This window comes from Notamacropus eugenii, chromosome 2, assembly GCF_028372415.1.
Source record: "Notamacropus eugenii isolate mMacEug1 chromosome 2, mMacEug1.pri_v2, whole genome shotgun sequence".
NCBI classification, from domain to species: domain Eukaryota; kingdom Metazoa; phylum Chordata; class Mammalia; order Diprotodontia; family Macropodidae; genus Notamacropus; species Notamacropus eugenii.
The window spans coordinates 69,508,194-69,525,981 of NC_092873.1; the positions used below are offsets into that span (position 1 = coordinate 69,508,194).

At 51.1% G+C, this 17,788-nt stretch overlaps 1 protein-coding gene across 5 annotated transcripts in view; it reads right to left on the reverse strand.

Annotated features, from left to right (window-relative positions):
- The window catches only part of COL18A1 (collagen type XVIII alpha 1 chain), a 132,160-nt gene that overhangs the window by 35,426 nt on the left and 78,946 nt on the right, over window positions 1-17,788 (reverse strand). For all 5 annotated transcript variants that reach the window (XM_072640825.1, XM_072640824.1, XM_072640822.1 and 2 more), the window contains 3 exons: window positions 15,049-15,593; window positions 2,618-2,710; window positions 2,015-2,074 (listed from right to left, as the gene is read on the reverse strand). In XM_072640825.1, coding sequence (XP_072496926.1) covers window positions 2,015-2,074; window positions 2,618-2,710; window positions 15,049-15,593 — 698 coding nt within the window. The remainder of the gene's footprint in view (window positions 1-2,014; window positions 2,075-2,617; window positions 2,711-15,048; window positions 15,594-17,788) is intronic.

Here is a 17,788-nt window from a genome sequence, read left to right on the forward strand (position 1 = left end):
TTCCACTCTGTCCCCCAAAAGGCTAGGCTTAACCCGGCCCAGCAAGTCCATTCTAGCAAAGGCACCTTCAGAGACGGCCCAGGCTTCTAGTTAGACCAAGCCATTTAACTGGGCAGGTCCTCAGGAAGCAGGGCATCATCCTGATTGCACAGTAGAAATAGCTTAGCAGTAGCTTAATAGTTCTTAGCAGCAGACAAGTAAATGAGACACAATGAGATTTTTTAAAAATGAATATGACCCAGGTTTTAAGTACTAGAGGAAAAAGGGAGGGAGGGAGGCAAAGGAGGGGGGAAGGGAGGGAGGGAAAGGGAGAGAGGAAGGAAGGAAGGAAGGAAGGAAGGAAGGAAGGAAGGAAGGAAGGAAGGAAGGAAGGAAGGAAGGAAGGAAGGAAGGAAGAAAGAAAGAAAGAAAGAAAGAAAGAAAGAAAGAAAGAAAGAAAGAAAGAGAGAGAGAGAGAGAGAGAGAGAGAAAGAAAGAAAGAAAGAAAGAAAGAAAGAAAGAAAGAAAGAAAGAAAGAAAGAAAGAAAGAAAGAAAGAAAGAAAGAAAGAAAGAAAGAAAGAAAGAAAAAAAAATTTCCTGACTGTCCTCAAAATACAAAGAAAATCTCCTTTGGAATAACTTCATTGTCCCTCAAAATGACAGATGTTCCCAGGTTGGCCAGAACCTTCCCCTGGGCTCTCAGAAATCCTGGCTCTCACACTCACATCCTGCAAACACATTTCTTTGGGTTCATTCTCCAAAAAGCCTGGACTTCCAAGGTCTAAACCTGGAAGTGAGAAAAACTCTGTTTAAGGAACTGGTCCAGAGAACAAATCCTGAGGAGGGAAAGCTAAGTAGTGAGTGACAAGCTAAGGAACGGAGATGGCAACTTCAAATGATATTAGCTGGATGTGAGGAGTGGTGAGAGTCCAGGGGATCTGGTGTAGTACTCCTCTTTCCCTTTTCATCCTCTGAACAGAAATGCAGATAATCATAAAGGACTTCTTCCAATTCCTTGACATTGCATGGACTGTCTCCATCTCTCTTTCTTTATCTGTCTCTCTTTGTCTCTGTCCTCTCTGAATCCCTCTCCTCTCCTCCCGTCTCCTCTTCTCCCCTCCCCTTTCCCCCCTTCTCTCTCCCCTTCCCCTGCTCAAACATCTGTCTGATGATAGGTTCTAAGTTCTCTTGCATGTAAATCTTCATCAATTCATCTTCCTTAGGAGATAGGAAGAGTCTGTGTCAAAGTCTATTCAATGTCAGCACCTTGTTTAAGTAGGTCAAAGATGGATGATTTTGATGTTTGTGTTCATAGCTGGCTGACTATACGCAGACACACATTGAGAAAATGACTCCTCTGGATTGTAGAACTAGACATACAGAAGAGCCCCTCAACTCTGAAATTCTGCAATCCTGCTAATAGTCACATGCAAGAGAAAGTCCAGGAATTTGCATTAGATCATAGGAATTAGAGGGGGAAGCAGAAGTATGCTGGGGCCAGCTCATCTGGCCTGAGCCAGATGATTGTTAAATTTTCAGAGTGACTGTTCACACCTCAGAAACTGGCAAACACTAAAAAGCAGGGCTCAATTTGCTGTTTTGGTGATTGTCTAGGCTTCAAGTGGTAGAAAAAATGCTACTAGTGCCGATTAAACACAAAAATGTATTTCTGTACTCCCCACCCCAAGAATCAGTTATTAAATGTTTACCAGCACACCTTTGGGTGGAAGGGACCTGAGCAAGTGTTTAGTCTATGCTTGCTCCCTTTACAAAGGAGGAGACCAAGTCCAGAGAGAAGCAACCTGCCCCCAGGAACTCAGCCATCCAACAGTGGACCTTAAGTAACTGTATAAATGCTGTTAATGTCATGATTAAGATCACAACCCCCCTGAAACACATACATGCATAACCACACCCTGTGCAAGCCCCACATGTCATTGTGTGTCACACATGACATACATATTGCGCTCATCTGTACTACATACATGTGACTTGCATGTGCACATGCATCTGCACAGGCTCTCCCAGACTTACCATGTCTGACCCCGAGGGTCCTCCTTGCTCATCCGCTCCACTTCCAAAGTCTCCAGATGCCTAGATCATTTCAAAATAAGAAAGATTAGGGCAGGGTGGAGAGAAGCACCATGCCCAGGAGCTCCAGGGAATGTTGGACACCCCAATGGGTCACCTCTCAGAGTGTAAACTGCCCGGACAGAATCAGCCTGACCTTTCAGCACCCAAACCTGCCCCGCCTAGCTCAGGCTGACATCCCTGGTGACTGGATCCTTCTCATGCCATGTCCAGGGTTGTGACTCAGAGTTTGGGACAAAAAAACACAGGCAGCCCCTCCCTCAACAACCTAGAGAAGTCAATGTTTGAGGGAGGAGCAAGGGGCAGGACTCTGGCCTTCCTCAGCCTGGGGCAGGGGAGAGAGATGAGGGAGTAGGGGGGTGTCTTGGGAGAGGAGGAACTCTTTTGAACTTTTCTTCAGGTCTGGGAGCACAATGATGCCCACACAAACACTTGGCCTCTTGCCCTTGAGAACAAAGCAGTGCCCATGGGAGACAGGGAAGGATGTCCCAGGCTGGACCAATCCCTCCCTCCAGGGCCCAGGGACCAAGGGGGGCCAGCACTCACCCCATCACTGTCGTCATCGTCATCATCATCATCCAGACACTGCAACAGGGTCACCCGAGGGTCCCCTCGCAACTTTAACTCAGAGATTATCCCCTGAGCAAAGAAGGAAACAGAGTCATGTCACAGGGAGCCCCACGATGCTCAGTATGCCCAAGGGGAGTAGCTAAAAAAGATGGGGAGGTTGCCAGAGGGACCAATGCCCCCCAGGCCCCCCCAGGGAACCTGTGCTGGCCTCCTGCCCAGCCCGAAGCCAGGGGCCCATCATGACCAGATTAGTCAAGGGAGGAGGGCTGCATCACTCCAGTGGAGGGGGGGAAGGTTGAGAATCTGTGAGGAATCTCAACCCTCACCACCGGACAGGCAGTGCAGCATGGGGGTGGGTGCAGCTTTGGAGGCTGAGAACCTGGGTTCAAACCCTGCCTCTTGTCACCTAGCACCACTGTGACCCTGGTTCTCTGCTTCCCCCTTTGTAAAATGAGAGGCTGACAGGTGGCCTTTGAGATTCATCTAGAACAAAGCTGTACCTGGGCATGCTCTAAGAAAGCTGGCTTCTCAGAGGAAAGTACATAGTCTCTCATCAGTATCAAAGTCTATACTGAGGGAGAGAGTAGTCAAAAATTAAAACTCTATTGTGGAGGGGAAGGGAGAAGGGAGAAGCATAAATGAGGGGAAAGAGGATGGAAGGAAAGACACAGAAAGTAATAAGTGTGAATGTCAATGGGATCAATTCTCCCACAAAATGGAGGTGGATAGCAGAATGGATTAAAAACCATAATCCAACAATATGTTGTTTACAAAAAACACATTTGAAACAGAGGGATGCACACAGGGTAAAGGTAAAAGGTTGGAGCAGAATATATTATGCTTCAACTGATGTAAAAAAAAGCAGGGGTAGCAATCCTAATCTCAGACAAAGCAAAAAGAGAAATAGATCTAATCAAAAGAAATAAGGAAGGAAACTATATCCTGCTAAAAGACACCATAGACAATAAAGGAATTTCATTACAAACACATATGTTCCAAGTGGTATAGCATCCAAATTCTTAGAGGAAAAGTTAAGGGAGTTACAGGAACAAATAGACAGCAAAACTATACTAGTGGGGAACCTCAACCTCCCCCTCTCTGAACTTGATAAATCTAACCTCAAAATAAATAATAAAGAAGTGAAGGAGGTGAGTAGAACTCTGGATAAGGTAGATATGATAGATCTCTGGAGAAAATTGAATGGGGATAGAAAGGAATGTACCTTTTTCTCAGTGGTACATGGCACATATACAAAAATTGACCATGTACTAGGGCATAAAAACCTCACAATTCAGTACAGAAAGGCAAAGATAGTTAATGCATCCTTCTCAGATCATAATGCAATAAAAATTATATATAACAAAAGGCCATGGAAAGCTAGACCAAAAGTTAATTGGAAACTAAATGATCTCATCCTAAAGAATAAGTACCAAAGTCTATACTATACAAATGAGAGCGCCTAATGGATTAAGGGGGAATTCCCCAATTCACTACTCTTCATAGCAAGTAGAGATCATGAAGACGGAGAAGCCAGAGAGTCAGCCTCAGTGCCAGGAAGAGCCAGGTTCCCACTAGCTGAGCCATGCTGGTCACAGCCTGGAGCACTAGGCAACTTGGTAAGACTCTCTGTAGAGAAGGTGGTGGAGGGCATTTCCTCACTGCAGAGTTCTACAGGGACCCCTCCAATGACAACCCAGACCTGGTTCCATTTCTGCTTCTCTGGCCACCTTGAAAACCCCATGTTGGCCAACATTCTTTGGAAATCCCTAAGAGAAACATTAGCTCCAACTGGCCAAATTAAGGCAAATCTGTGGTCCCTGATCCCCAGCCTGAGCCAAGGCCCTAGACTTCCGCTGACCTCCATGCCCCAGCACAGAATGCCCACCCCCAAGCTGCTCTGCTCCCTCAGGGCCAGCATGGCCATGGGGATGGTGGGGGCCAGAGCAGAGAGTGGGAGCCTTCTTCCATTCGGATCAAGCCTGAATCCCCAAGGAAAGTTGGCAGCACAGGGCCCCCAGGGAGCAGTCCCAGCTGGTGTCCTGCCCTGATGTTTGTACCTCACCACCAATGCTGGGCCCCAGGGGGCTTGGGCACTCTCCCTTCCTCAGGCCCTTCGCTCCCTGCCCACTTGTGGAGCCATGAGCTATGGAAGGGGGTACCTAACTGTGCTTAAGCAAGGGACCTGGTGTAGTCCCATGAGGGAAGGGTCCCCACATCACTCCCCAGCTCTCTAGCGGTGTCCCTGAGGGTGCCCAGTTGTCCAGGACCAGTGGAGCCACTAGCATGCTGGCAGCCTCTGAGCCCGCCCTCTGGCTGCTGGACCATGCACCACCTCCTCGTGACTATCACAGAATCTCCATGCTGAAAGGGGCACCCAGGGATGTCTCATTCACCTGAGGCTAAGAATCATCCCCTGCCCATCACCAGTCAGACCCTGCTTGAAGATCTCTAGTGAATGGCAGCCTATGACTCCCTGGGGCAGGGCTAAGTCCTTAGATCTGGACCACACATCTTGCTGGATGTCTCCACACCAAGCAGGGCAGGGGAGGAAACAGCTCACATCACCTACACCTCCCTCTGTGAGTGTGGGTCACCACCTGGCTCAAGAGCCCCCCAGGGCTCCCTGTGGCCCCAAAAGCAAGGATGGGCTGGCCTCTCTGGTCTGGTTCCTGATTCATTCTGATGTGTCCTTTATTCAATGGGTCTCCTGGCTGCTCCCTGACCTGTCCTACATCTCCAGCCCCACCTCCAGAGGAAATCTGCCCCAGCCCATCTTGGGCAGCTGTGGGAGCCCCTTCCCACTCTCCAGCTGCTTGAGGGCAGGCAGGGCTGACATAGAGCAGGCGCTTCATCAATAATGATGACTAAAGTGGCCCAGAGAGAGGCTGCTCATCCATTCCTTCTTATGGACCAAGGAAGGAGGGCAAAGGGAAAAGTGCTGAGGGGCGAAAGCTGGGGGGCCCCAAGGTAAGAGGCCTCAGGAAAGGAGGGGACAAGGGTGGGGCTGAGAGAAAGAGAGGCCCAAGTTGGAGTGGGGGGAAGGGGGAGGGAAAGGAATAAAATGGGGGGGGCAAGCCCTGGGATCAAGAAGCAGCTCTGAAGAAAAGGATTCCTGAGGAAGTGTGAGGACCCAGGCCAAGAAAAGAAGCAGGAATTTCCAATTTCCTGATCAAGGGAACGTTGATCACCCTCATGTTTCAGAGACACCCCACCCAAGGGTCCTCTCTATCAGGCAGCACTTAGTTAAGCTGGTTCCAAGTCTCTCATTTTACAGAGGAAGGAATCTGAGGCCCAGAGATGGGAGGGAAAGTAAATCACAAATCTGGATGCCAAAGGTCTATCATGCCCTCTCCCCCCAGGCCAGTGTCCTCAGGGCCCCCAGACGCCGCCTAGCCCTCATCAGCTCTCCCTTCCTCCCTTTATCACCCCCCTACATGGGACATGATGCTGAGTTCCCATCCTTGCCTCTCTATACACACATCTCATTCCTCCAATTGGTGGCAAATCTCAGCTTTTCTACCTTCCCCAAATCTCTGCTAGACCCCTTCTCTTCTCTTACAGGGCCACCCCCAGGGAATGGGCCCTCAGATCCCAGCAATCTGCTGGCTAGTCTCCCTGCTTCTTTCCCTCCAACCTCTCCTCACCCTATGTGGCTTTCATTCAGCTGCAGAAGTGATCTGCCTAGGGTGGACCTGGTCATATTACTGCTTCTCCAGAAATGCCCATGGCTCCCTATTACCTCCAAGAAAAAGTCAGTCATGCTCTACCTTGTCATTTCAAGTAGCGCCTCCTCTCTGCAGCCTCCAATCTGGTTCCCGTCTGCCTTTCCAGCCTTGTCTCTTATTAACCTACCCCCCATCACCTTTCTGCTCCAGCTGGGCTGGCCTGCTGCTTTCCATCCCTCATCCATGGGAAATGTTCTTGGCCCCTTGGAATACCTGTTGTCCTCCAAGGCTCAGTTCACCTGTCATCTCCTCTAGGGAGTTCTCCCTGATTCTTCCAGATAGGAGGGTCCCCTCTCTGGTGGAATCCACCTGGATGACTTTGCAGCACTCTCCACTGACAGCAGGGTCTGCGCTGTGCCTTTGCAGCACAATGCAAACCCCAGAGGGGGTGGGCAGGGACCAGCTCGGGATCTCTTTGTATTGACCGCTGCATCCCAGCACAGAACTGGGCACAGGCTTCCTAAAGCATTTTTCATTCATCTTCCTATTCACTCACTCATTCTTCCATCCTTCCATTCACCCATCCATCCATCCACTCTGCGGGTGCTCTGGGGGCACTCAGAGGACAAAGAAGGAAGGCACGGGTGATCATCAGCATCTAATGGTCCCACAGGGAGTGGGGAGGGATGGGCCAGCAATGGGCCACTAACTGACGAGTGGGGAACTCTGAGCCTCCCTAGCCTTGTATGGCCTGAGAGGTGGATGGACACCAGGGAACAGTCAGCTCTTAGAGGACCAGAGGAATAAACAGAGGACTTTGGGGAGCAGACTTGGTCGTTTTCAGCCAAGAAGAATGAGGGACTCTTGCCCACGCCTGTAGGCAGAGAGGAGGAGAGAATAAAGGTGAGGGGAGGACCCCAGAGAAGGGGCTGGGGACCACAGAGGGACAGCCTGGGCATGCAGGAGGAGGCCTCCTCATCTGAAGGCAATAACCAAGTAGGTTTTGGTTTAGGTTCATTTCCAGCTCAGCTGTTCCTGCCGGCTAGAAAGGAAGAAAGGAAGGAGTAAGGTGATCCCAGGATGGAGGAGGCCCCAGGGGCACCTATGAAGTCCTACTGCATGCCAGGCACTATGCCAGCCAAGGACAAAGACAATGACCACCCCTGCCTGTCCTCAAGGAGCTCACAGCTGGGATGGGGTTGGGGACAATGACATGGAGAGAAAAGACACAGAAACACATGGTCATCTGAAGAGGATAGAATGCTGCCAAGGATGGGGTAGGCTGGACAAAGGGGGCCCAGCAGAGAAGAGGCTGCCCTCAGGCTGGAAGAGGGATCAGGGAGGAAATGGAAAGCTGAGGGTGAGGTTAAGAGCAGGGACTAGTGTGCAGGAGGGGCAGGAATATGTCCAAAGGCCCATCGGGAGCCTAAGGGTAAGGGGCTCCCTGAGGGCAGGGCCAGTCTCACAGTGGCCTTGGCATAATCCCCAGCACCTGGCACACACTGATCCTGCTAGGGTGGGAGAGGGTGGGCACCAAGAATCACAGCTGACCAAGTAAAGGGTGGAGGTAGGTACAAGACCAGAGCTTGACCAGTAGCCAAGTTTCTGGGAATGGTAGGGAAGGTGAGGTTACCAGGGTAAGGTATACAGAGCATGAAACTATGCCAGCTTGATTAAGTCTTAAAAAGCTAATTAAAATCAGTTTCTAATTTCACCTTGTGATGGGATCAGGGAGCACAGAGGGTCATGGGTCAGCCAGCAAGAACTATGGTCACTGGCGGGCATGTGGACTCAGACCCTGAGCCCCCAAACCACCAAGATGTGAAAACCAAGGTGAATGTCTGGTGCCCCAGGGCTGCCTGTTGGGTTGTTCTGAAGGCTGTCTCAGGGGCCCAAACACTCTCTGGACAGAAGGTAGCCTAGGGGTTATCTACCAATCCTCTCATTTTACAGATGAGGACAGAAACTTTTCCAGGGTCTCGGTGAGATCAGTGAATAGGTCCAAGGGGCATCGACCCTCACTTGTACCATAGCAAAGTCAGACTCTGACCTTCACTGCCCCTTCCAGATCTTCACCCTTCAATTCTACCCCACATTTCCCCTTCAGCTCCCTCAAAACCAAGGGCTCTGATGACTCCAGGTCAGAGACTGAACCTGGCTTCTTTCTTTAGTTTTTCTTTTTTAATGAAAAGCATGAGTGCCTTTTTAACTAATTTGAAATTCGAATGGACACCTACTGGAAACATTACTAAAGTTGCTGAGCTTCCGAGAAGAGCTGGGAAGCTGCCTGACTTATCTCGATGTAGCATGAGTCCAATCAACCTAGGCGTTCGGGCTGAGGATGCCAACTCAACACCCAGAACTCAGGACCTGCTGGCCCTCTGGTCCTCTGGGGCCTGGGGGGCTGCACCAATGGCTCTCAGCCTCCACCAGACCTCCCCAAGTCAGGGCACCTGACCCAGTCAGCACATGAGTTGAAACCCCTCGGGGGGAGGGGGCCTGTAGTCAACGCTCCAAGACCCCAGAGAAGGGAGTTCGCTACCTCCTCAAGGGGCACAGCCCTCCCTGGGAAAATTCTCCTGGGAAAGGATGGCTCCTCACCTGGCCACACCGAGCCAGGCTGGTCCCTCCTTCCCAGGACAGAGCATCTCATGTTTGAATGGTGGCCTTCCCTCCTCCAGGCATTCATGGAGCCTCAGTCAGGATGAACCTGAAGTTCTTCCCTCCCTGTTGCCCCCAGACCAAACCTGTCCAGGGCTGAGCAGAAGCCTCCCATGGGCTCTGAAATGTGTAGAGGCTAACACAGTATCCACTCCTGACTGGGATCCGTGACTGTGACTCCCTAGAACTCAGAGCTCATGGGGCTCTCTAGTCTCGGGTTTGGCCACTATACAAGGCGAGGTGTCCATGGAAGACCCCTCCAGCCCCAAACCATATGAGCCTCAGAAATCACTATGTTCTCATGGGAAATTCTTTCTTTTGGCTGAACAAAAACTAGAAAGAATTGCTTCTAAGTGAAGCTTATCACAGAAGTTTCCAGGGATGCCTTAATAGTAGTGTATAATATAAGCACAGTCTCTGCTGGGGCTGAAGGTGGGGGTCAGGAGACAGTGAGCTGCCCCTAAGACCCAGACATGGCCGCAAGAAACTCCTCACCCTGGTCTGGGGGTATTCCAGGAGGTCTCTGATGACCTCAGGGGAGACTGCAAATATCTACATGGGAAGCACGGGAAATCAGAATGAACTTGCGTACACTTTCCAAGAACCTGTGTGGCCACGGCCCGCACACTGGCTCCCGTCTTCTTCAAGGTGGCCCCTGCTATGACCAGAGGGACACACCTTAACCCAACGAGGCTAAAAAGGATCAGAAGAGAGGATAATTCTAATTGCTGGAAATTGAAAAGTCCTTAAATTTTAAAAAAGGATAAGGATAGATGGGTAAGGAAAGAAGTGGTTAGTCAGGGAGAGGAAGGTAGCCATATCACATATCTCTGATGGTCAAGGCTTACAGCACAACACATGCTCAGGGCAGCATCTGGCACATAGTAGGCACCTCACAAATTTTTATTCATTGATTATTGTTTGATTATACACTGATTGATTGATTGCCTGCTGATGGAGCTGGGTATTGGCCCAATCATCCTTGAAGCAATTTGGAATTATGGGAAGAAAGTGACTAAAAGGTCCATTCCCTTCTATCCATTGGTAGACCTCTACTCCAAAGAGATCAGTGACAAAGAGAAAGGTCCCATGCACTCCAAAACAGTGATAGCAGCCCTCTTCGTGGTAGCAAAGAGCTAGAAACAAAGGATCAAACCAACTGTAGTCTGTGCTGCAAGCCTCACTGGAGAGGAAAGATGCTGAGAAGCCAGGAAGACACGTATGAATTGAGGAAGAGGGAAGTCAACACAGACCTAACCTCCTAGCCATCACCTGTGTGCCCAGTCAGGTCAGCCTAGGGGAAGCAGCAGGAGGCAGAGAGTCAGATCCCTGCTGCTACCCCCCCTCCTCGGAAAGGAAGACACCCCTCGATTGAGGAAGTGATTCCTCTTGAGCGAGGGAGGTGGTAGCCAGAATGCAAGGGGGCAAGGAGAGATGCCAACCTTGTAGACAACTTTTTCAAATTTATCAGTGAAAGGGCACAGGAGGTAAAAGGGCCAAGAAAAATTGTTTTAGGAAGGAGGAGGCCTGGACATACTCACTAGAAAAGGAGAAAGACCCAGGAAGATGGCTGGGGAGGAGGGGAATGCCTCCTAAACCTAGGTCCTGGAGGACACAGGAGAGAATAAGGTCAGGGTCAGAAAGTGGGCTCTGCCTTGGCCAGGAGGAGAGAGGCTCAGAGGCTGGGGACACTTCAGTCAGGAGGCTGCAAGCATCTCAAGTCCTCCATCCTCTGTGTGGTGGGTTTGGGGAGTGGGGTGAGGAGAGAAGAAGAGGAACCCATAGTCACAGTGGGCATCAGTATTGTGGCATAACCATGAGGGAGAAGGTTCACTTCAATACTTAGCAGTGGTTGTGATTTTAGTTTTAAAATCCCAGGACTTCACACCACTCACTATGTGCCAATCTCCTGTAGGGGAATAAATGAGGGAAAAAGCCAGGTCTAAAACTCAATGGGTGGGTGACTGTTCCCCCACTCTGCCTGGGATCTCATCAGCACCCAAGGTTTCTGTGATCCTTTGTCTCCTTGATCTACTTATCCAGCCCTGATCTCTGTTATGCCCTCTGGTCTCACGTCTCCTCCTGCCTACTGGACATTGGACATCCCAAAGACGTTCCAAACTCAGCATGTTCACAACCCATCTCATTCTCTTCCCACCAGAATTTCCCATCTTCCTAACCTCCTTCCCCCCAGCCCTGAGACAGGCCCTGGCACATTCCTCTACTGAACCACCTGCCCATACCCATCAATGGCCAAGTCCGCCATTTCTGCCTTTGTGACCTCTCTGGTATCTGTCCCTCCTCTCCTGGGTCACTCGAATCCCCCTAGGTGCAGGCCCTCACCACCTCAGCCTGGACTATAGCAACAGCCCCCCAAGTGGGTGGAGGATGGGTGGGAGGTCGAGGGCAGGGAGGGAGTGGGATCTGCCTGCCTCCAATCTCTCCCCCTGACCACTTGGTTGTATATACTTCTATGACTCCTCTTTATCTCCAGAAGCAAATACAAGATGCTCTGCTTCTTGTTCAAAGCCTCTTATCTTCATCTCCCTCCTTCCTTCCCAGGTTCCTCTTGGGTCGTGTCCCCGGCTTCCTGCTGTCTTCCAGACTAGACCCTCCTCTGGGCATTCTCTCAGGCCACTGTTCCCCAGGCCCAGAACATTCTCCTTCCTCAGCTCTGAGCACTGCCCTCCTGGCTTCCTGCAAGTCCCTGCATCTCTGAGGGGCATCTCTCCATTTCTCAGGCCCGTGCCTTCTCTTGGCGGCTATTTCCATTTTGTCCTGCAGATGGTGCGTTTGGGGCAGAGTTGTTGGGCAGGGACTGGTCTTTGCCTTCCTCTGGACCCTCACTGCTTGGGACAAGGCCTGGCACGAAGTAGGTGCTCAGACTTCTCCAGGGTCCCTGCTCTGGCCCAAGAAGCACCTGTGTCCCAGCAGGGGGCATTGAGGACACTTAATGGGTCAATGAAAGGCTCAACCTAAGGTGAAAATGTATTTAATAAGAATGTTTGTGTAGAACCTATATAAGATGGCATGCCGTCTCGGGAAGGGAGGGGGGAGGGAGGGGAGAAGGAGGGAGAGGCAGGGGAAAAAATCTAAGATATATGGAAGTGACTGTAGAAAACTGAAAACAAATTAATTAATTAATAAAAAATAAAAAAAAAGTGAAAGGCTCAGCTTGGTTGGAATCGGAAGATCACATTTTTCATGTTAGTCCATCTCATGTTTGACTTTGGAATGTAGAACTGTGCCATCTGGCTGAGCCAAGGGGCCAGGTGAGGAGGAGGATGGCCTGCTGCTAGACTCACGACCACTTCCCCCAGGAATGCTGGTGATGGCGGGGGTGGCCTGTCTGAGATGCTCTGGGATCACAACCAGCCTTTGCTGTTGGCCCAAATACGGCCCGGGTAGACCACTGGAGAAGAAGCTAGGCACTGCCCTGCAGGCAGGGGTCGGGGAGGGCCAAAGTGAACCTCCTGGCCCTCAGTCAAGCCTAAACGCAATTGTAGCGCCGGGATACCCCCATTTCACAGCTCCCCCACCACGTATGCGCTCAGCTCAAGCTAGGGGCTGGGGACACAAAGACAGACACACAGATACACACATAGACAGATACCTAGACACACACACGCTCTCTCTTTCTCACACACAGACACACATAGGCACACACATAGACACAGAAATACGGACACACATACACAGACACACACACATACACACCCTCAGGTCCTGCCCTCAAAAAGATGACATCCTACTGGGACAGAACAACATGTCCACCTCAAACTCAAAGACAGGTCACTAGGAGCTGGGCTCAAGGCTGCCTAGGCCACAATGCAGCAGTGAAGGCTCTCTCACTGGCACAGCCCAGGAGATTGCACCAGAAATATTCAGGAAGTCAGTCTATCCCTTAGAGCAAGGTTCCTCCTCTGCAGGGCATTGCTGTCCTGGGGTGGCCTCTTACTCCAAAAGTCTGACAATGGACTCTTACAAAGAGACCTTATGATGGGATCAAGGCCCTGGTACCTACAGGGGCTGGGGACTCTGGGGTCCAGGTCAAAGGAAAAGGTCAGTTGGCAAGGCCCCCCTAACAAGCAGGAGTCTGTCTGCCTAAGAATTAACCTCCTGTTTCCCCGAGACCTCTCCAGAGCCTTGGACCAACAGCACAACCAGTCTATTGTGTCTCCACTGAAGGGATTCCATCCCCTCCCCTTGAGGCCCCTTCCAAAGCAAGGAGAATCCCCTGAAGCTGAGAACCCGATGCTAGGCAAGGCATCCACCAGCCCCTGCCCATGGAGACAAAGGAGAGGCCAGTGAAGAGCCCTGCCTTCCAGCCCTCTTCCCAGGCAAGGCCATGGCAGGCCACACCCCATCCCAGGTTCTCAGCCCCAGGACAGGTGCTGGTCCAGACCTATGACAAAGGCACCTCTGAAAAACACCTGGGTGCATCTTCCAGTAGCAAGAATGAGCCGGGGGCCGGTGCCCAGTGTGGTGACCTGAACACCCAGCCTTGACTGGCCTAGAAAAGCAAAGTGGCCAAGAGGGATCCAGACAGGCTCCAGTGTTACTGGGCCTGTGTTCAAATCCTACTTGGTGATACAAACTCAGGAGCATGGCCTTAGACAAGTGCCTTCTCTTCTCTGGGCCTCAGTTCCCTCATGAGGACTTGGATGGGTCCTCCCAACTCTAAATCTAGGACTCTCCATTGCCATCCCAGGCACTCAGAATTCAGGGAAACCTTCTCTTGCTGTGCCAGCTCCACCAATCTGAACCCACAGGGTCCTGCACCCACAGAGATCACAGGTCCACATCCTTAGAGCCGGCTGGGACCTCACATATGCACAGACACATGCACAGCAGCCAATCGGCTCCCCCAGCATCAAAGACCACTGGGGGACCTCAAGAAGTGATCTCGAGTCCTGCCTCAATTTACTGAGAGAGAAACTGAGCTCCAAGAAGTTGACGGGGTCCCACAGAAAATCAATGGCAAAGGGAGGATTTGAACCCAGGTCCGTGCATGCCAAATCTCATGTGCCTCCTTTCCACACTGCTTCTTGAAGACAAAGGCTGGTTTTTTGTTATATTTTCAGTGTCCTCAGGGCTTCCCCAAGTGCCTGCCTGCCTGCTCCTCCCCACACTCAGGTCGGGGCCTCTGGCCTCTGCAGGGACACAGGGGAGCAACTAGACTGGTCTTCTCTTTTTTTTTTTTTTAGACAATTAGGGTTAAGTGATTTGCCCAGGGCCACACAGCTAGTAAGTGTCTGAGGCTCAATTTGAACTCAGGTCCTTTGACTCTAGGACTGGTGCTCTGTCCAATGTTCTACCTAACTGCCCCAGACTTTCTTCTGTGACATGCAAGGGCTGAAAAAGCCTGTCACCTGGTAGACATCCCTCTGGCAATCAGCCCTTCCAGACATCGCCTGGCAGTTCTTCAAAGAAGCCCCACCTCACTCTGCCCCAGCCCTGGACTAGAACCCTCCCTGGCCTGGTGGAACTTTGCAGAGTTCTAGCTCCACTTGGAGGACCTAGGGACACAGCACTGGAGGTTGAATGGTGCCAACCAATCAGGCAGAGGCCTTGGCAGTGCCCCCCATGGGGAATCTCTCCCAGGAGCTCTATACTATCACCAAAGAGTCCCCCAGCTTTTGGCAGCCTGTCTCAGTCCACAACAATCCTCTATGTGAGCCTGAATCCCTCCCATGAAAACCAGAGCTGGCCCAGGCCCTAACAGTCCCTGGATTGGCTCGTGAGGACAGACTTGGACATGAGCAGCCTTCATGAATTAGGAAACTGGAGTTCAGACTTCAGGAATGGAGGGTTGCCCCCTCCCATGCTAGGCACCCCCGCCTCCTCCAGGCGCCTGCACTAGGACTCGCCCCTTCTGGATGCCCCCACCCCTTCCCCCAGCTTGCACACTCATGTTCAGGAGGCGCTGGCTGCAGTGCCACAGATGCCCAGTTCTCCATCCATTTCTTTAAGCCTCCTGCCACCCAGGGGAGGGCTGGATAGGGGACAGGAAGGGTTCCCAGCCTCTTTGTTTCCCAGAGTCAGAACAAGGGCCAGCAATACTGGACAAGGGCATCTCACCTGGAACTTGTCGGGATCAGCTGCTCCCGCTTGGGCCACAAAGAGGCCCGCACCAGGTTCCAGTTCCAGCTCCTCTGAAGACCGATCCAGAGGAAGCCTCTGGATCTCCTTACAGTTCACATAGAGGGCAACCTCATCACCATCCACACTGATTGCGAAGCGCGTCCACTGGTTCACGAAGGATGGCAGGCTGAAGCTGGCTGCTGTGCGTGTCTCCCCAACTCCGGGCTCCGTGTAGAAGAAGAGCACGTCTTGTTTGCCGCCGTGGGGCTCTGAGATCTTCACACCCATGGAGATGATGGCCTGGGCTGCATCAGTGAGTGCCAGCAGCACCCCGGCCTGCTCACTAGTGGGCTTGATGTGAAAAAGCAGAGAAAAGTCTCTGTAGAAGGGGTTGGGCACATGGTACCGTGCCACCTGGCCGCCATTGGCATTGGACTCAAAGACATAGGCGAGGCCAATATCGGGGTCATAGATCTGGGAGACATGTTTGGGGGGAGGCTGCCCAAGGAGCTGAGGGAGGTTCACTTCGGCACTCAAATTTTCTGGAAAAGAAGAGAGAAAGCGTTCTCTGTGAGATCTGATAAGTCACGGAGTGGAGATGGCCAAGGGGCTGCCCGCCAGCCATCCTTGGGGACCCCCACATTTCAGTGAAGCAGGTTTAGGAGTGAGGACAGCAGCACCAGGAATGATGAGGGGAGAAACCAAGGCATGGGAACCAGCCTAGTGCCAGATCTGACCTAGAGAATCTCATCCCTAGCTTGCCAGGATTCAGACAGTCCTGTGCCGAAGTGGATGCCCAGGGCAGAAGCCCTTAGCAAGGCTTGAAGATTTATACAAACATCAGGAAATTACTCTCCCCTGGGACCCCACAGTATCATTGAGAAGACAAAGCTCTGTGAAAAAGATGAGAAAGGGGAGCTTGGTGGCAAGAGGAGGTGGGGATTCCTCCCATGGCTGGCCACGGATTACAAGAGTCAAGATCCTCAGCCCTGGAAGGGGTTCCTGGCCTCCCCTGGACACCACCAGAGCCATGGAAATGCTTGGCATAGGAAAAAGCATGTGTGGGCAGCCTCCAAAGTGCCCAAGTCAGGACCAGGGTCCATGATTTCCCAAGGATTCCTAGGGGGTCAGTAGTGAGGCCTCAGCAGCCTCCCTTAGACATTTCGATGTCTAGACACCAAAGGAAACTAGGGAGGGGGCAAGTTTTTCAAGTGGGGACCTCTGGCCCAGAAGGGTTTCCCCCCTCCAACTAGGCCAAACCTGGGCACAGATCTAAGATGGAAGCTAAGGAGGGCATCACATCTGTGCCCACAATTAAGAATGCCAGCCTCACACAGACAGCCACAGGTCAGATTTAGAACTGGAAAGAGATCAAGAAGCCAGCAAGGACAACTTCCTCATTTTACAGATTTGGAAACTAAGGCAAAGTTCAGATTTGCCCAAAGTCACACAGCTAGGAAGTGTCTGAGGTCAGATTTGAACTCAGATCTTCCAGACTCCTGAGTCCTGCACAATATACATTACACCACCAGCTGCCTATAATTAAGCAAAAAGCTTCATTAGGAGGTTTTCAATCCTTAACAAGCCTCTAGGGCTTCTGGCTCTGCCCTGGTGGTGATGGGTCAGCAGAATAAGGATGAACCCTCTTCCTCAGAACAATCCTTCAGATACTTTGAAGACAGATCTCCTATCCTCCCCCCTCCCCTGACCCAGACTCTTTTCCTCTCCAGGCTAAACATCCTGATCTGGCCAGGTAAACCTCACGCAGCCCTGACTCAAGGCTCCTCACAAGACTGGATGCCTTCTGCCTTACCAGTCATGGCCCTTGGTCAACTGTGGTGCCCAGAACTAGAAACATCTGACTGCTTCTTTGGAGCAAGGAAGCCTTAGGGCCTGCAGTTAGAAAATGTCACATTAGGAAGGGACCAAAGAGAGATCTGATCCACCTTTTGCACCTGGTACCTAAGGACCCTCAAATGCCCCTCCCTAGAGGCAGCTTGGTGTAATAGGCATGGATTCTGACAGACCCAAGTTTAAATCTGGCTTCAGACAATAGCTGAGGGCCAAGCAATTCCCTAACCTCCCTGTGCCTCTGTTTCCCTGTCTATAAAATGAGTAGTCTAGACCCAATGGCCTTGAAGTTTCCTCCTACCATCTTAGTCTTTGATCCCAAGAGCTCTGACTTCTGGGCTATCTGTGGTGGAGTTGGGAAGCCTGGGGCACTGCAGGGCTCTGTCCCAGGCAAAGCTGACCACCAGTCAATCAATCAGGAAGCATTGACTAAGCACCTCTTGTGTACTAAGCACTAATTCTACATTTACTTACATGGCTGCTCTAATACAAACACACACCCAAGCCATGAGAATCCAACCAGCAAATCATCTTAAAAGAGACTGATGGCAGACTTGTACATGGTCACCCACAACAGCCTGCAAATGGCACTGATCCACACACACGTTAAAGTAGCACCATTTTTATAAAGGCACTCTTTTCATGACCTCCAAACTACATGAACTGCAAGAATCTCAAAATCCAGAGAACTCCAAGAATATCAAGGGAATTAGTGAAAAATATGCAAAGGAAGGTGGCCTATTAGCTAAGAGCTTGTGGTAGGCACACAAGACAAGTAGTAAATGACCTTAACAGTAACCTAGTATTTGATAAACCCAAAGTTTGTGCAAGAAAATCTCATGATTTGACAAAAACTTCTGGGAAAACTGGAAAATAGTATGGCAGA